The sequence below is a fragment of the Ambystoma mexicanum genome, chromosome 8 (genome assembly GCF_040938575.1).
Source record: "Ambystoma mexicanum isolate Mex_15411 chromosome 8, UKY_AmexF1_1, whole genome shotgun sequence".
Classification (NCBI taxonomy): domain Eukaryota; kingdom Metazoa; phylum Chordata; class Amphibia; order Caudata; family Ambystomatidae; genus Ambystoma; species Ambystoma mexicanum.
In genome coordinates, this window is record NC_090929.1 from 1,640,458,928 (window position 1) to 1,640,479,004 (window position 20,077).

Consider the following 20,077-nt stretch of genomic DNA (forward strand, 5'->3'; position numbering starts at 1 on the left):
AGGTCCACGAAGGCGGCGTATCGACGTCATCGACGCAGGACGCAGACGCCGAAAGATTTTCCGAAGCAGCAGAGCTGTGGTGATTACTGTCATAGATATGGAATACGTCGTCGGACCATGCCATCGAAAGAATGTTACCAGATAAGAGAGTAACTTGTTCTTCTCAGGCTTCTTATTCTCACAGTGCCACAAAGTAAGGGGAACGTTTCCCTTGCCTTGGCCTTATGAACGCCCCCGTACCTTGTGTATGGGCTCGGTCTTGGGCCTCTTTACGACTTCCGACGGCACTTCTGTGTTTGTTGTTCGTGCATTGCTGTCCGCTGCTCCCCAGCACTTCCTGGGAGTTGGGCTGCGCGGCTGGTCCGTCTCGCTGCACTCTTCTGCGTCAGAAGCCTCAGCCTCTTCCGGCCTTCTGTCCTCTTCCAGGCAGGTAGCGACACTGTCTCCCCTTCCATCACATCTCGGTCAGTAGCTGCAGGATCAGCTCTTCCATCTGCACTGTGCTTGCTTTGCTCGTGGTGCATCTTACTGTTGTTCATCCACCTTCTCTTTTTAAGTTCCATGAAAGACGAAAGCTAGACTGCTCAATTGAATGGTCTAGTGAGTTTGTTCTAGTGCAGAGCATCTTCCTCGTCTCAGTATATTGAGATGATAGTTCAGTGGAGTCGGTCTTGATCTTCCTCGTCCCAGTACTAGTGGTACTATTGCATGGGGGGGGGGGGAACTTGTATGAACTTAGAAAGGAAAAGAAGGTGAGGGAAGAAAGGTGGGTGAGGGTGCACTATACTGCATTAAGCCATGATGTGCTTCATGAATCCCAGAGGGGGAATCCTTCCCCATGAGATCCACCCACTGAGTTCCATCCCCCAGGGGACTATCGAGTAGCGGCCTCACCTCCCTGGCCTCATGGAAAGCCCCCCCTGCACCCTGTTGAGGAGAAGGGGTGACATCATAGGATTCATCACAGTGAACGCTGTCGTTAATGTCCAAGAATCAGCAAAGCTGCTTGAATAAAAACGTGTGTGTGTGTATAGTCCATAATTTCATCTTGGAGCCACACTGGTAGTTGAGCCCAGAGTTCCTCCTTTCACTTCTCCACAGCCCCATATTTGCTCCTCTTGCCTGGCCACCGGGACCTGGCCCTGTTCTCGAGCAGCTGCAGGATGAGCGCCCAAGCTAGCACAGTACATTTGTGTAAGTGATGTGCTAGGCTACCCGCCTTGGTTATTGTGTGACTAGGTCACCTGGGATCATTTGTCTGCTTCCACCCTCGACAATTTATTTTCTTTAGCTTGTAAAACTACTAGAAATCATTCATATAACTCATGTATGCTTAAATAAGATAATATTCATTATAATAATGACTATCTATAGTGCAGTCAGGCTCAAATGCCCTTTCGCTTAACCACAGCAATGTCACTTGTCAGCCATAGTACTGTTACATAATTATCAGTGAGGTTGCAGGAAAGCTCTTAAAGAAACAACAAACACAGTTGAAAGATATGTTGCATCTGTCCTCGGTCTACGCAAGGAACGTAACGTTAATCATGTATTCCTTTTGCATACTATGTATCTGCTTTTGAGCCAACTCGACTGCTAGCAAGCCGTTTTTGAGCCGTTGTCAGACCCCCACAGAGCTGCCTTTGACATTCTATGCTTTCAAGCCTTTCCGAGCATCCAACTCGACAGTCTCCTGCCTGTTCTCGAGCTTCTTTGAGCTAATTGTCACAGCAGAACCGCATCGCATTGCTGGACCCAGTCGAACCGTCTCCCCACCCTACTTTAACCGATGTGTCAAGACCCCTCGAGTCGTCAAAAACCACAAGTATGCACCCACATGAACGGTTTCCAATCTTCTTTCGAGTCATAAACTGATTGCCACTTGTTGCAGAGCAGTTTTTGCTTCCTGTCAAAGTGACTTGGCAACGAGCCAGCCCCAAGAAGATTTAAAGTTCTACACAGTGGTTCTGTCCCACTGGCCTGGCTGTAAGCGCCCTAGTGACAATTAAGCCTCCACTACTTATCTTTTTAACAAAGAGAGATGCTGAAACTTTAACATTGCTGCAAAGACAGCTGCCCGCATGCACTTGTCTTCGTGCATGGCGTAAAGTGCCCCTTTAAACCAAAAGCCGGCACTTTCGATGCATTTCCTTAAACGGGTGGGTTGTTAGTGTTTTTATTAGTTTACCTGCCTTTTTACTTTGATTAGTCTTGTATTTTTATAGAGCTTTGATTGGGCTTTTTTTTGTTTTGGTATCACAGGACTATTGTTTTGGATGCGTCCTTGCTAGCGCTCGCCACTATTGAAAAGTATAGGCTCGCCTCTGCCCATGGCACAGTTCAGAGAGGGAGGATAGCTCAGCGGCAACGTGCGCGCCTTGGAAGCACGATGACACAAAGCAACACAAGTTCGATACCCGGGTCCGCGCTTAGAAACATCGGGGTGTTTAAGTGTGTTTATAAATACGCAACTAAGACAAAAAAAACTATTACACAACTAAATAAACAAAAAACGATTCCTGTAACAGTGCCTCGATGCCCGCGGGCTGTGTGAGCGCTTAAAAAAAAAAAAGAGGCTAAGAGGAGGTGTACTATTCCTGTTGTGCCTCTTTCAACCTTTATGATTTAAGATCACTGCAGATTTAGTAGTAGTGTGGGGCTCTGTAGGAGTTTGAAAACCCCTTCTCATCCATGTGCTCCTGCAGAGCAGTAGTCTCACTTTCTGGCGTCTCCAGGCAGATTTTTGTATTTTGTCATGCGATATGGGTGGTTAGGGTAGTACGATCGGGTATAGCGCTGCATCTGAGCCTGTAGACAACTGGACTATATCCTACTCTGGAATTATGCAATTGGGAATTCATATTTAGTGACCTGTTTCTTAGTGCAACTGCCCATAGCACAATATTCTCTCAGAAGCAACGCAAAGCCCATAGGGCACACCGGCTTGTGCTTTGTAGGCTGCTATCCTCACGGAGTCCCATCAATAATGTGGACACGGCAACAAAACGGAGTTGAGAATCACATCATAGAATGTCAAAGAACTGAATAAAGCAGAAGGTACTGACCTCTTTGAACACATCAGTTAGTGACATAGCCCTGCTCCAGGTAACGCATCTATTGGATGGGGGAAGCATCCAAGTTATGTCTGGATCGGAAGGACAAGCCTTCTTATCTTCATACAGAGCGCCAGGTCACCACTCCGTTGGTGATAGTGCGTGGTATATATAGCCTTTAACATTAACATTAATATACAACATAAGGGCAGGAGGACTTGCTACCCTATTATGCTAAACCTGGCGGCTGATATGATCTCTAGAAAGATAAACTGTGAGGGCTGCATAGTGTTAATAACAGCAGACTCTGGAAATTCCCCCCCAGTGGACCTCTGTACCATGGGCCTCCTTTTATGGGGGTACACCGGTTTTCTGTTCTGCCTACTGTGGGGATTCAGTAATGAGAGGCGGACACAAAGAGATACTTTTCTCAAATTCAGGCTTTTTATCAACATTAAAAGGGTTTGGATAAATGCTTAACTTTCCCTATCCTAACAAGTATCTCATCCTATGAACTAAAACTAAAGCAGGATGACCTAGTGTTCAAGCTCAATCCGGCCCTCACACTAATACATTCGAATAAATGTGCAAGGTAAATATTTAAAAGTTCAACTTAATAGAAAAGTGTAATAATTTCAAACATAACTTCAACCAAAACACTTCTTGTATCCAAGGGTTGACTCCCTTCCCCTGGATTGTATCACACAAACTATACACAATGTTATGTGTCAATCCCATTTGCTTAAAGTTCTTACAAGTCTCTCTTTCACCTAACACTCTCCTCGAGATTACACAACAAATGTTCTTTCTATGAGACTGCTTTACCAAAAGAGAAAGTCTCTTCTAGTGCCTCAGGATAGCAAAGCTAAGTATATTTTCCACAAAGTTGTTTTGAATAAGGCAAAGAAAAGTCTTTAGTACTTTTCAGGACAGCAGAACAAATGTCTCTTACACACCAGAGGTTCATGTATGGCAAAAGGCACTTATTTTCAAAGTTTCTGGTTGATATAATGTTCACAGAAAACAAGAACTTAATGATCATGTCTATTTTCAGCATACCAATACAAACTGAATTTCCCGGTACACTCTCCTGCCAGGAAATTCATCAACTGAAAAATCTTGATATCCTGGTTTACTCTCCTGCCAGGTACCTGTTTCCAAAAAGGGTCCGCTACTGATACTCTTATCAGGCGTCTCTCCACACTTTCTTCTTGAGTATCATACAACAGTGCTTTCCCACTCCCTTTTCTTGACTTTCACTATGACTTGCACCAATTTCCCCCAAACTGACATCCCATGTCTGAGGGATTGTTCAAGGCTTGACTTTCAATCTCTTTCGACTATTGGCAATGCTTTTTCCAGATTTCCCCCCCAACGTTACAAATGCCATGCATTAAATGACCTCTTAAGTCAGGAGAATTGCACCATATTTGCCCTGGGTGTTCTTTTAACAAAGTCTCTTGGCTTAGGCAATGCTGGTTCCCAGAATTTCATCAGCTGAACTCTCATGTCAGGTGAATTGCACCACATTTAACTTTTCCATTCAATTATATCAGGTGGGTATCCAAAAGTTCCTTCTATGTGCTTTTCAATACATCTGCACGTCCCGGGCCCCCTTTGATATAAGGCTGACTAACCAGTATTTCATACGTCAGTTGAGGAGCACTTCCAAGGGACTGGCTTCCCTTGAATGGCAGAGTCCTTCTAGGTCCCTGCGTTGGCTCCTCCAGCCTTCACTGCCAAGACCAACACAGCTGGTCAGGCCCACGTCTCCATACACAGCTCTGCCATGCATCTTCTGCTTTCTCACCTCCGGGGCTCCTCTCCTTCGCTCTCAAATGCTGTCAGCTGACTTCTGGCATTCTTCGCTTCCCACAGTACTTTGTAGGCTATCTTCTGACACCGGTCACGCTTCCCGCTCCGTGCACTCTGCAACCTGCCTTCTCTCTTCTTCCACGTTACACCTTTCTTCTAGGTTTCTCCCTTCTTCCACCTTCCTCTCCAGTTGCAGGCGATTTAAGGATTCAAAAGTCCTACGCAGCTAATTAGTTTTGCAACAACTAGACTGCAAAATGTTCTTAGTCACATTTCATCCACATGAATTCATTGCCCCTCTTGTCAAAGTACTGGAGGCTTTCTGGGACTTTGAGTCCAAGGAAGTTTTAATTGATTTTTTCTTCTTCATATGGTTTAACATTTGTAACAATATTACAATCATTATAAGCATCAGATGTTTCATGTAGTTTAGTTTCACACAATGTATATGAAGACTGAAGGGGGTTTTGCTTAAGCAAAGTATTTCTCATGGGTTTAGAATCAGATGGTTTTGAATAATAGCAACAAGCCATTAAAAACCCTGGAATTAATGCACAATTTTCAAAGTATTTTGCTGTTCTTCTTGTGGAGTCACCACTCTCCCCTTACGGCCATCTCCCCCCATGTGATCCACCCTCTGAACACCAGCCCGAGGGTCAGGATCAGTTAGCGACTGCCTTCCCCTGGCCAAATGGGAGGAGACTCTAGACTGGGGATCAGTGATGACTCTGCAGGATTTATCACATTATCCTCTCTCCCAGTGCTCCAAATAAGATTTTGAAGTTGCAGTATTTTACTCCCTAATTTTTAAAGTTGCGAGTAAAATGATTTTTTTAGGGAGTAAAAATGTAAGTCCAGTTCCCAGTGGGAGTATTTTATAAGTTAGTAAAAATATGTTTTAACTGGGGAACAGAAATGTTTTGTAATAATAATTTCTTTGCACCTAGTTATGCATACATTTACTTTTTCCGCTCACGCAGTAATAGCACTTTCTTCCTGTGGTACTATGTGCACTGCTGGTCCAAACATATCCGTGGAGCTGTGTGAGTGAAAGCAGGGGCACAAGCTCATATGCATCTGTTTCCCATTTTTTGTTGAGAGTATCTGGACTCCGTTTTGTCTTTTTTGGGAGTATTTGACTATTTTTAGGGAGTAAAAGTGCCCAAATACACCCATGATCTGCTTTCTCCTATGCACCATTCCTTTAAAGTAAATAATTTATTTCAAAGCTTCCACTGTTATTGCTCACTCTTAATAAATGTGATCTGTTTGTTTTTGTTACACTGAACTACTTTCTAATCCACATACAAATGTGATTTTTAAAATTCACCATTTGGACCCATTTTTTCCAAATGTAATGGGAGAACACCCAAACCCTACTTCCTGTAGGTCCACTTTTGTGTCCCAGTCCACCTCTGGGACGAGGAAGTGAGGGCAAGTGTATCTGCGTCCATGCCTCCACCCCATGCAAGCTCCTTTCCGAACATCTGATTATGCCATTTCCACTTCACGTTCAAAAAAGCCTTATAACCTTCATCTTCTCAAACGATTTCTTTGGTTAATGTAGTCCAGCTGCATATCGATTTGTGCCAAAAGGCGGTTTGATGTGTGGAGTAGAAATTATACACTGTAATATAACTGCATAGTAATGAGCACTTTTCTCTGCAGGAAGTCTGAAATCTCCGCACAGAAGGACTCTGAGTGCTGACACCTCAAAGATCAGCGTGCCTGAAGGCTCCTCTACAGACCTTGAGTCTTCCCCGTTGCCGCCCAGAGACCCTTTTGCCAATGTCGGCACCGCCTTGCCACAGAAGTTTGCCACGCTGCCAAGGCAGCGGAATCCATTTGAAGAAGGTCCAGAGGCCTGGGAAAGTGGCGCCGGTAGCTGGTTCTCCAGAGGCGGCGACGCCAAGAAAGAGCCCAAGAAGAAGGACAAAGTTAGTCTCTTCGACCGGGTGACTGACCGCGTGACCGGGAAGAAAGAGGGCAAGAGGTCGCTCAGCAATGGGGGATCTGAGTTTTCCAGTGACAGCAAGTCGCTGAGCATTCCAGACGATGCCCGACTCGACAGCGCACAGTATGATTCTACGAATCCCTTTGCGACCAACTTCAAGATCAGTGGCGTAACCTCCAGGTTTGGGTGAGTCTAAACTGTGTCTGCACTTTTAGGGTTTTTTCTTTTTAAAAGTTTGTCACTTTTGAGTGCGTGGTGCTCATTACAGGGAAAGCAGCTTGTCTTGGCAAGCGGGGAATGGATGGGTGATTGGCCTCGTGCACTTGAAGGGCCACTTGTGTTCTGTGCACTTCAATGGAGCCCCGCTAATTTCAGACATCACACGTTCCATGCACTTCAATGGACACTCATTCTGCACGCCGCTGCATTCGCTGCAATGGATTCATCACTTGTTCCACGCCCCATACTTTGATTCAGTAGCGTTCTTCCTCCGCTGTGCTCGCTCCTCCCCACACACCTTCTGCTAATTGTTACTGTGTTATGGAAGCATGTCTGTTGCTATGCTGTTTGTTAGTCTAGCCTGCAGGATCCTGGCACCGCTCAGTTGCCCTGTCATTTGTGTATGCCCCGTGCTTGCAGACGTGGTGAAGGGGCCACATTTCTGTGGTGTCTGCGGAGAAGGTCAGGGTGATGAAGGCCCTCAAGGATGTCGAATCATAGCATCATCCCTCGGATATCACCCTACCATTGGCCAAGGGACGGCGCGCATGCGCTTCCCAATTTGCAGCCAGTGACAGGTGTTAACGGGAGAAAGCAACTTTAATTTGGATGTGTTGTGCAGAACTCTTCAGAAGAAGCCGGGTCCTTTGGTAACGAGGTCCACCGAGACTGGCGATGGGTAATTAGCCTGACCCGCAGAGAAGGCCTTGGTAATTAGCGCTTTCCGCGGCAGTGGCGCAGGGCGGGAGGCCGTTTCGGGACGACAGAACATAGTGGCTTGTCTGCCAACTGGACCTTGGCAGACAGGGCACAGTAGAGTCCTGTAGGGCAGTCTCAATGTGGGGGTCTGTCACCAGTCTCTAGCTCTGAGGCAGGGGCTTGATAAGGGCTCAGCCAGAAAAGGTCTGCCCCACACCTGGATCCATAGTGCGATTTCTTTTTTATTTTTTTTTAAATTACATTAAATCCTGTGACGGCAACTACCCAAAAGTCCAAATCCACCTCATTCTGTCTCCCAGACTTTCTAAAACACGATGGCCAGAGAAGTTTAGGAGGCTAAAGTGAATTCTCCATTGCTGACAGCCGGCGTGGCCCAGGTTGCCTTCGTTGGTTGGTAACAACCAAATGATCAGGCGTCCACTTTTTCTACTGTCAGATTTAGCTCCATTATCTTTGCTAATAAAAATTGTTTAAACGCTCACATTTTCTGAGAATGCAGCTAAGTGGGCCCTCCTTCACGCACTAGGGATTCCTTGATCCCTGTCCAGCCGAGGAGTGATTCCTGATCACTCTGCTGAAACCTATTTTTATTCATCTTCATTAAATCCCACTAAGCACCCTCTTTTGTAGATTTCTTTAGTTTGTGCTATTAGGTGGTCGCTTAGCACCACCTCCAATCCAAAACTATTGCGTTAGATTACATATAGGGAGAAATGTTGTGTTAGCTCAACTATTGCGGCACTGGATCGATGTAAAGGGACTACAGATCCATATATAGTAGCTTGTGTTGCCAAATATGTTCCTAGTGCTTGGCTGGCAAGACTGAGCAGCATGAACTCTGTCGGAGGACGAATGAATTTGACACACCCAGACACATGTGTCCAGCATTTACACAAGTGCTATAGATAGAACTTTTTTTGTAATGCTAAGTATCAGCGGGGCTGCTATCGTGATCTCCCCACTGGACTGGCCAAAATATATGGTGGTTTGTTTTTCTTGTTTTTTAATGCATTTTATTGGGCATTTTGCGCTTTTTCCATATGTAATAATTTTGGATGATTTTGTATTCTTTTTTTTAATCCTGTAACTTTTTTAGCTTTGACTTTTATGTCATTTTCGCCCAATAAAGTTGTTTTGATTGATTGGGAGAATTGACATATGAGGAGGGACAACAAGCTTGTAGAAGGTGTGTGGTTATTTGCTCACCATTGACTGCCCAAGGCCATGCTAATTACTATGGCCGTTCCCGCCCCCAGTTCCTGCCCCTCGCCACCCAAAACCCCTCCTCATGGGAACTCTTTGAGCTCGTTTTAATCAGGCCTTATCAAACGTTGCACTCGAAGTGCCTGCCAGTGTTTTCTCAAAGCAGTCTTCAGAGTTAATGACTTAATTGGATTTGTGAACGCGTTGCAGATGTAATGGTGTACTGTAAATGTCTTCATCAGGTCTGCCTTCAGCCAACCTCTTTATAAGCATATGCATGTTCTTCACTGAAGTCTGGTTAAAAACCAGCATTGGCAAAGCCATAGGTGTTAGCCTTTATAGCAATGGTAGGCATTTGCCAGGCACTGTTATTGGATGCCAGGGTACTCGCACCATTTTGCACCTGCTTCCATCAATAGCCAGTTAGCAAGTGTCTTTCCCATGCCTACACAAAAGCCCAAACTGTAAAATAGTAGAGATGTCTGACTTTCTAATCCTAAACTGTGAGTAGTACTCATGGCCATCTAGAAGTCTAGTCTACCTCATTTCTACTTTTCAGGATGGAGCCAACAGCCTTTCACCTTTGCTAGGCTTCGCCTTCTCTCTCGTTTTCTTTCCCCTGTCAGGATTGTTTGATTATATCAATTCCTTGTGATCAAAATAAAGACAATCTTGGGGTGTCGGTAGGTAGGGAAACTGGCAGGCTGGAAAAGTCGTGACCTTTTGTACATGCCATCATTATCTGTGTGTCTATATAACAAGGTTATTAACCCCCCCCCCCCCACTCGTTCTCCCTTAAACTTCTGACATGTTAATGTTCATTGTGTAATACTTGTTCTTTACTATCTTTACCAGCTTCCACTCCAGACCCTCCAGCACGGAAGACCTGGGCACAACCATGTCGAGTGACCGACAGCGGAACCTACAGAGGCAACTACAAGGCCATAAGGAAGGAGTAAGTGATAGTATCTCTGCATGGTATACTACGGCTAGCCGTATCGGAGGCAACTACAAGGCCATAAGGAAGGAGTAAGTGATAGTATCCCTGCATGGTATACTACGGCTAGCCGTATCAGAGGCAACTACAAGGCCATAAGGAAGGAGTAAGTGATAGTATCTCTGCATGGTTTACTACGGCTAGCCGTATCAGAGGCAACTACAAGGCCATAAGGAAGGAGTATGTGATAGTATCCCTGCATGGTATACTACGGCTAGCCGTATCAGAGGCAACTGCAAGGCCATAAGGAAGGAGTAAGGGATAGTATCTCTACATGGTTTACTACGGCTAGCCGTATCCCGGCAAACCCTGATATAGCTACTGGTCATGCTCTTGGAAATAGAGGAACGAATGAGGCAGCGCTCCTTGCAAATGGCCCTACGGGAATGAACCCAATGTTCAATGTACACGTCCCAAGGTGCTCCTGGTCATGCTCCTGGAAATATAGGAACGAATGAGGCGGCGCTCCTTGCGTATGCCCCTAGGGGAATGAACCCAACGTTCAATGTACTTGTCCCAAGATTCTCCAACACTTGCTTTCTGATTCCTGATTGGTCGACCAGGAAAGGGAGGAGACAATCGAGTTACCTCTAAAGCAAAAGTAAAATACTACACAGGTCATTTGAGCTTTCTGAAAATACTGATTGGCAGTGTGGAAATTCACTACCAGATAATATGTATTATTGATTTCTGAAATGCAAATACCTGGAGGAATCACTTTAAACGGATTATTTACTTTGAGTGCTCACTCTGTAAAACCAGGGCACATATTGCTGCAGTTGAACCAAAGTCTCTACTAACCGCACCTGTATTGGGACATCCACACTGAAATGAGAGAAGAGGAAAAGTGGTACAGAGGCCAGGAAGAGGGTGCGTGAGAGAGGGGCAGAATAGAGTAGAGCAAAGTGGTACGGAGGCCAGGAAGAGTGTTTGTAAGAGAGGGGCAGACTAGAGTAGGGCAACATGTTAGCAGACGGTAGCAGTGACACTAGTGGGCAAAAGATTAGCAATGTACTTGAGTTAAGTGGCGCAGGTGAGGAGGGAGGCATGGGAGTGTGGGAAAGCGACGTGGATGGCTGTGCCATCCCCACATTGGAAGAGGGGCAGCAGGATGTTCTCTTAGTTTCGCCAGGACCCGGAAGAAGCATATTTTAGGACCTCTTACAGCACCACTGCTTCAATTCTTGCTATGTTGCTGCTCGTATGGTCAATTTATTGATCAGCATCCAAATCTCATTTCAAAATAGAAGTAACCTGCATTACCTTTTTTATGAATAATGCTATTGTATTCCCGGTTACTTGGCCCCCCTAGTTGGGAGAAAGGTTGACATTTCCCCACCTTATAGTCTATTTGACTGTGGAAGATTTACATGGAAAACCATCTCATGGGATTAGGTATTTCTTTCTTTGCTTCTCCAAGCTCTGTCTTGCAGACCTTGAGGAAAGTAAGCTGCTTCACCCTCTTACAGGTCCTTGATAGTAGCCGGTCCAAATGGCGCTAAGATCCGTAACTGTGAACCAGAGAACTGATGCTTCATTGGAACTGATGATCTGCTATTTATTTGATGGTCTTATCATGTCTGCTATAAAGCCCCCAGAGGTGCGGATGTGGTTCCAAGGGTGACTGATCTTGCGATAGATAGGATGGCGACTGTTCTCTGCACAGCATTCCTGGGCGAGGAGGCCGGCATTTGGATATATTTCACGAATCGCTGTGGGTCCACCAGTTGCGGACTTGCCCCCAGTGGTGATGTAAGGAGGGTCTCTTCTACCAAGAATGCCCAGCCTGCCTCATTACAATTGTCTTGAATGTTGGGTGGCCGCTGTTGGCTCTGCTGAGTAGCCCCCGTGGCTCACCCCTTCTCAGTTGGGTGCACTCTGCCAATGGGGGCTAAAAGCAAGTGATTTAGTGCAGTCCTGCCATCGAGTGTTCCATTTTTACTACTAGTGCATTAAGACAGGGGCTCATCCTCCACCTCGTATTCTTAACGTTGAAGTATGATAGGCGCAACCTCTCCGCTTAAGCACTTGTTACCTTGGTTACAACCACTATGGAGTGGGATCAGTCTCCGTCCATTCCCGTTGAACAACTTGGAGGGGATCTATTTTAAACCCATAAAAAATGTTAATTACCAAAATACAACAATATTATCCAAAAAGAACTTCTAAATTCTGAACACAAACACTCTTTCAAAAAGTGTTTTTAAAATCCTTTTAATGTCAATGTTAACTTTAATTTGTGTCTCCAAAATGTTATATTAACATTTTGCCTCGGTGTATAGTAAAACATTTAATTTGAACTCCGCTTAGTGTAGTTTGTTGCTCTTCTCTTCCTGAATTTGAGTTTGTTTGTGCATGGGAGCAGCTCTTTCTCTCTACTAAAGGGGGAGATTAGCACAAACAATGCCTGATTCATCCTGGAGAAAAGTAATGTTGACAATTGCCGACAGTCCCAGAATGACTAGCCTGACCAGAGCCTGCTCCTCGGGAGGAAGGTATGTGCGTTGCGTTGGTTGTATTGCTTTTTAAGACATCAATGGTGTGTTTAGGTATAGTAAAATTGTAATTTTTAATTATGAATTTGTGGTGCTAGTCCAGTGATGTCCTGGTCTTTTCCGTCTTTGAGAGTGGCAACACTTACTGATGCCTTCCTTTTGTATAATTAATGATGTAGCAGCATGCAGGCCAAGGGGCAGTGTTTCTTTATCTGCACTGGTGGGGTTCGACGGTTCGAGTGATGGGTGAGCAGGGGATGGGGAGTCAGATGGGTATGTTTAGGAATTGATTGGTGATGGGCGTGAGGCAGGAGGAGACAATCCTATAGCTAAAGGGTTCAGCCTGTGACTTGGAGGCATGGGGCATTATATATGCAATAGTGCTCAGTGGGGCACTGTGCACACTACCCTTTTCCTCTTTAAGTAAATACCTTTTTATTTGCTTTCATGTCAGAGAAAAACATCCCAGATGAGATGTATTTCTTTGAATTGTTTCTACCTGAATTTGTTTAGCTGAACCCGTCATGTTTATTACCATTACACTGGCTATCAATAAAACAGCAAATGAAGTTTGAAACTATGTGCTTAACACACAGAGCAATCCACGGCCAAGGAGCAGAGTTCTTAACAGAGACAATAACCATCTACCATCCAACAAGAGCTCTCAGATCAATCAACGACATTCGCTTAGAACCAAAACCATACAATAAAAGAAAATTCGGAGGATCATCCTTCTCTCACCTGGCAGCAATGACCTGGAATCACCTACCAAAACACATACGCAGCACAAAGGATCATCTCTTCCTTTGCTCTCCTTCCCCCAGAAGCTCACCGTCTCTAGAGCTCTGGTTCTCTCTAGGCTTGACTACTGCAACAGCCTCTTCCTAAATCTGCCTGCTACTACTCTCTGCAACTGGTCCTTGGCCTCAAGCCCAGGGATTGCATCTCTCCAGCCCTGAAATCTCTTCATTGGCTCCCAGTGGCTGCAAGGATTAAGTTCAAAACCCTCTGCATTGTCCACAAGGCCTTCTGGGGCCTGGGTCCGCATTACCTTCAACTCTCCCTTCGGAAATACCTTCCTACTCGAGCTCTTCGCTCCTCCACTTCCAACTCCCTCAAGGTCAGTCGCTTCTCCAAGCAACAAGTTGATGGTAAATCTTTTTCTTCGATTGGGGCCTCCCTCTGGAACAGCCTCCCTGCCTCTCTGAAACTTGAGGATAACCATCTTCGGTTCTGGAAGCACCTCAAGACCTTCCTCTTTGCTTCTACCTTCTCTCTTCCTCTCTTGCTGATCTGCCTGTTTTTGCACTGGACGCTTGGCAACCCTCTGTATTACGGGCCCAGTTCCTTGCCCACCCAGCTGCATACCAGCACTGCTTCCTGGCAACCTTTGCACTTGGGTCTGTATTTGCAACCCTACAGTCCCCTTAACTGCACTTATCAGACACCTGTTGTCTGCGCTTAATTCTGGTACTTGCCACCTGCTGGCCGCACTATCTGTTGTTGGTTTTGATCACTTGTTCAACACTTTACACTCCTCCCTTCCCCTTTGCAGTTCCCTCCCTTCCCTCTCCTCTGCACTTGTGTGTTTTCAATGTCACTGGGCCTAGTAAGATCGTTGTATTGTACTCCCTTGTACCCCTCCCTTGCCTCGTCGTGCTCTGAAACACTTATGTATGGGTGTGATATAAAAAAATATCATATCATATATAGGGAATTCAGAAAACTACTCAAAACCTGGCTCTTTGCTGCAGAACCAGAAGGAAATGACTAGGAAGCTTAGACCCAATGTGAAACAAGAATCCCAAGGAGGAAACCATGACCCCTAACTTAATCCACCTAACCAGATGGCGGGGGAGACTCCCTGACCACCCATGTCCACATACTGCTAATGCACAGAGGAAAACTAGGTAAGTAAGATACCCATACGGGATTGTCAGGGAAGGAACCAGAATCCTCTTACCTAAACATCCCCAACCACAGGGTGAGGGAATATGCTGGCATAAGCCAGGTACACATACCACTAGAGTAACACAGAGGAAAACTGCCACTCCTCAACCGGCCCGCCAGCTAGACGGACAAACTACAATTCCAAACGCACAGGATAACCGTAGATGTCGAGCTCAGAAATGCAAAGACAAAGAGTTAAGGAAAACCCGCTAGCCCAATTCTCAATTTTCTGCATTCACTTCTAGTACAGAAACTCACAGAACCACCTCTCGGCACAGCAAACTGCACGCCCTTCACCACATTGCACCAAAAGACTAACAACACATAACCTGGCACAACAGCAAATGAGAATTCGCACAGACCCGAAAACCGCACTTAAACTCAGCGAATGGTGCAGACTGCACTGAAGCTGCCAATCGGACACCACAACTCTCCCTTTCCCATTCCCTCTACACCCTACTAATCCCCCACTCCCTGGTTTCTTCACACCAGGGGACCACTCTGGTGGTGACAGTGTGTGGTACAAATATCTTTAACATTAACAATAACTTTCTTATACTCTAGACCATAATATCATATTGCACAGTGATGTATTAATACTACAACACAAACTTAACCCTCAAAGCAGAAATCGTGTCCACTACCCAGCCAACGTCCTCAGTCTTAAACTGAAAGGAAACTCCAAATTGCCACTGAATGTTGTCTTGTGATTTATACTGCGCACCGCTTCTATTTTCATGGTCTTCGGGTGGATCGCAAATGCAAAATGACGAGGGTTGGGATGGGTGGGATTGAGAGGGAAAAGCGCAAGAGCGTTTTGATGTGCTGTTAGTACTTTCAGTTCGGAAAAACCAGTCACTGTGTGCTGGTATGTTTTTAGTGGGTTGGCAGTGTGTGTTGTTTGGTGGTTGTTGTATGTGGGTGTTTTATATGCATCTTGGGTGTATTGGAGAGTCAGTAGAGTGCTTGCAGTTTGCTGTGTTTTATTTGCTGCTTTTTTGTGGCAGCAGTATGCGTCTAGTTTCTTCAATGTTGGGCTGTGTATGCTGAGTATTAACGATTATCGTTTTTTTAGTAGGGGATTTTCTGGGTCTTTTTTGTGTGTTAGGTTAACCTGCTGGGTTGATACCATTCTAATGAGTTTCTAACAGCTTGGCTACTCAAGGGGCGGCGGGGGGCAAATTACATTGCTTGCAGGGCACGGGAATATAAAGAGAATGACGTTGTTAGAAAATATTTTTTTTTTAAAGTGTCTGGCCGATTTTGTACAATGGAATATTGCGGCCCTAAAAACATTGCATAAAGAACTTTGTTTTGCCCTGTCTTCTTGGTTTTGTGTTCCTATAACCCGATGTCTGGTGACAACAGATGATATCACGCCATCTGCAGTAGCATTTCCTTTAGTTTTCGTTCTGCTTAAGAACAAAAATGGCAATTCTTCTTTGCTGAGAACATTGCCTGCTTGCCATAAAGCTTTACATAGCTCTGCCCCTTGGAACACGCCCACACCATTCTGACCATGCCCTTGCCCAAAAGGGGGCGGGGAGAGGGTTCCCCGAATAAATTGTGTCCATTTCCAGCACTGCTTGTATCAATTGTGCAAGTACTTTGTTCTCCTCGTTGATCAGAATACATATTGGCAACCGGTGGTGCAGCCGTGCAGGTCCCATGCATTGAGGGATTTCTGCAAATCCTGCCATGCCTTTTACAGCTGGGAGCGCTCATAGTCTGCATTTACCACCTGCCCCAAATATTTCAAACCTTTGTTTTCTAGGGAATATGATGCACCGGTGGGCTGAGGCATCTTCAAAAACGCGTTGCTCGCCTTAGCTTCTGTGTGGAGCAGCATACCTTTCCTCTGGAAATTCCACCCACAGGGTTCTTCTTGGACCTTGCAGACCAGGATCCCGTGTGATCTCCAACTCCTCTCTGGCAGTCATGTGACATGTAGAGTGGGGTCTGATGATCAGAGGCTGCTGGCGGAGCGCAACCTTGTTTCTCACTCCTATAGCGCGTGGTACCTATTGAGGACAGTAACACTGATGGACAGAAAATGACTGGGCTGCATGCCAGAACTCTTTGGGTGGGACTGCCTGTGCCAGACAGCAAACAGGCTGAAACTTGATTTGAAGCCTGATTTGCATATGGTTTTTCCCCTTCTGTAATGGCTTGGCAGACAAAGAACGATGGTCTGGAAGGTTGTCCAGAGCAACGCCAGTGGTTAAGATTCAGTCTAAACCTTCCAGCCATCACCTTTGTTTTTTGCTTTGTCACCCCGAGTGGGACGGGTATGCCCAGACGTGGGTCCCGTGCCTGCTGGGTCTAGAGACCCAAGCTGCTCCTCACTGATGAGGCCCATAAGGGCCGAAACATGTTTGGGGATGCCTGTGGTCTCATGCAGAAGGGATGTGACCTAGCAGTTCGGGCTGGACTACCCCTTTGGGGGTGGGACCAAGCCTGATTTGCATATGGTTTTTCCCCTTCTGTAATGGCTTGGCAGGCGAAGAACGATGGTCTGGAAGGTTGCCCAGAAAGATTCAGTCTAAACCTTCCAGCCATCACCTCTTTGTTTTTGCTTTGAAACTTGAAGGGGCCACACAGTATGCTGCAGGCTACATGAGCACCCCAATTTGGTCCACTAGCTGCAGTGAGATTCTGAGCCCTCTTTCAGGAGCAAACAGTTGCAAGTGCTTCACTGCATGCCAGCAATAGCCCGCTGACACATTTGGGGTGCCACCATGCTTTGTATCAGCCGTGCAACACCTTCAAATGTGGTGCAAAGCTGCCACCGCCCTGACTAGCAGGGTGCGTGAGTAGAAGCGTATTGCAAGGAAAGTACTGGGTCTGCAGTAGTGGTGTCCTCCCTCCTCCTCAGCAGTTGGGACCGGGAGACAGACAGACACACCCCTCCAGCCCTTTTCTGGAATTGACTTGATACATTTCGTACCATCACGTATTAAGCAATGCATGCTTGCGTTCAAGGCCCCACTTAACACTTGTTGAGTACTGATGTGTCCCATGTAGGCACCAGTAATCGGTCAATCTGTGTTGCAGCGCGGCCCCTCCCTCAGGCTTATGCTCGAATATCGGCTCTTTATTTTGAAGCCTTGGGTGGGTGTGGGGGGTGTTTGTGTGTGTTGTGTGTGTGTCTGTCTGTCTGTCCCAGTGCCCCCCCTGCAGCTGGATTTGCAGGGGGGCAAAACTCTTTTGCAGGCCTCACCAGTTGATGGGAAGGTCTTCCCGCCCGTCATGGCAAGTCCGCCCTTCGCCTGGTAAACCTCTCGGGTATGTCTTCGCAGAAGCCAAGTTATTATTTTCTGTGAACTGCGCAACTGAGTGGGTATCCGATTTGATCATTTAACGCTGGGCCTTTTTTTCTTCAGTTGAGTCCTTTGGCAAGGGCAAGGCGTGCCTCTACTAGTTATGCCTTACAGAAGCGACTGCCATATTTAACGACTGGACCTGTAAGTTACCCTCTCGTGGGCCTGGCTCTGAAGTGAAACCTTCCTCGGTGTCTGGCCCTCGAGTTAGGCCATTGAGCGAAGAGCGGCAGTTTAGACGCTTTCCCGCCAGATGGGCCTCCGAGTTGGGCCTTCCTGTGAGCCGGTCGGACCATCCTGCCAGCAGTGGCGCAGTTTTAATTGAGCTCTCCACATGACATGCAGGGGTTGTTCCCACATTTTCACACACACTCTCGCCTCCCCCTTTTTTATTAATCTCGGATTCACCAATTAGGCCCCTTTCGTCATGCTGCACTGCTGCCAACACCTGTCTGGGCACGCAGGGTGCAGTAGCCAGTTGAAAGGGCACGGTGAGCCGTTGGCTGCCTAATTAAGTAACTGGAATGGGAAATAAAAGGGGGAGAGGCGTAAAATGTCAACGTGGCCGCATGATATCCCAGCAGCCAACGTTCCTCATTAGTGCGCCAGAGGGCTGTATGTGCCAAGCTGGCCCGGCCTGTTCTCCAGCGCCTACTCCCACATTTCCCAAGGCTTGCCTTCAGTGCCGAGCCTGAAGGCTCCCCATCACCAGACCTTGCTGTCCTCTAGTATCTGAAGACGCATGTGGCCTGGGCATCGAAAGACAGTAGGGCACTCCTGCACAGCAACCTGAAACTTAAAAGTGGAACCTCGACTCAAGTCACAGCTCTCCCGCGGACTCGCTGGCTGATGCGATGCAAGTCTGCGCCTCTCCCTGTGACTCGCTTACTGTGCTGTCATCTGGGAATGCTGATATGCAGAGCTGTATTTGCAAGTGTTATGAACAAATGATTAACAAGCAAGCATATATTATGTGTGTTTTCCGATGTGACGTTTGCAGCATTATAATATGTACACATACCGGCGGTTTAGTTAAGGTTACATCAGGAACTTTTTGTTCCAATCTATTAATACTGACCACGTTTGGTGTGGTACTGACCTGCACAAATCTAAGTACACACGTCACATTTGAAGCTCTTTCACGGCCAAAAAATTTCTGAAAATTACATGATTTTTGCATTGATATTGCCATTGCAGCCTCACCGAAAAATCCCACTTTACCCATCATATCTTGCATGTTTCAGAATTTTGACAGCTCTTCTTCCCCAGTCGTGCATGCCAAAAATGTGAAAATACAATCACAACTCGAGCAATTCATGGTTTAAAAACAAATGTTACTGTAAACATGCATGAAACATCTGCAGCCCCTAGCCTTCACATCCTCGTGCAGTCATGCGCGGTAGGGTGAGGGGGGCAATGAAATGACACATCTTCTGCCAGAGACACGCAGTGATCTGCCTCAACCAACATGCAGCGGGGCGCCCCGGCCATGCGCAGCAGGAGTGGGGAGATGCAAAGAAAGGCACGCAGTAGAGCAGCCACGCCTGCCAGCAGAGATGCACTGCAAGACGCCTACACGGCAGCAGCCCCCAACACAGCTCTGTCCAAACGAAGTGACAGACCTACTGCGAAATACGAAGGAGGATGTGTGCACCCACCATTAAGCTGTCAGCATCACTAATCCAATGAAATGATACAGATAACATAAAACCAGCACTGTTTGAACCTGAGCTCAAGGTCACTAAGTATTCTAAAAACACACATTACAATTTAAACAATAGCCTGATGTACACATTACACGAACCTAAAAAGCATAGACGGATGCGTCCACGCACAAACACGATCTACCAAACCTACTCTTACTATCCTCTTTATCTTGCCCACCAGGCAATAATGAGCATTGACATGCAAAGTGTACACTCTCTCTTGCTCGCTCGCTCGCTCTTTCTCTATCTCGCTCTCTCTTGTCCCCTCCCCGCCTGCCCCCCCCAATTAAATTTATTACAGACCAAAACAAAGTTAAGGTTCCAGTAATGTTGACCTAAGTTTATTTCTCTTTTTTTAAAAACATTTTTTATTTACATTTTACCAAATAAGAATACATAAACCAATGGATAGAAAAATTACACAACACATCATATATGAAGAGCACCAATATTACCAGCATGAGAAAAAAATCTATATATACCTAGTACATATTCAAAAACACATCCCAGACCTTAGCATGTAAGTGCAATTTTCCCAACCTCCTGTGCATCCCCTTTTCAATAGCCGCCAAAGAAACAATCTCATCAACCCTTATCAAAATTAGGCAGAATCCGGGACTTCCACCCCCTCAAGATCATTTTCTT

General features: G+C 46.1%; 1 protein-coding gene across 1 annotated transcript in view; it reads left to right on the forward strand.

The window, feature by feature from the left end:
- Positions 1-20,077, forward strand: part of RAB11FIP2 (RAB11 family interacting protein 2) — a 281,486-nt gene that overhangs the window by 158,658 nt on the left and 102,751 nt on the right. The window contains exons 3-4 of the mRNA XM_069611907.1: positions 6,537-7,008; positions 9,820-9,919. Of these exons, the coding sequence (XP_069468008.1) occupies positions 6,537-7,008; positions 9,820-9,919 (572 nt within the window). The remainder of the gene's footprint in view (positions 1-6,536; positions 7,009-9,819; positions 9,920-20,077) is intronic.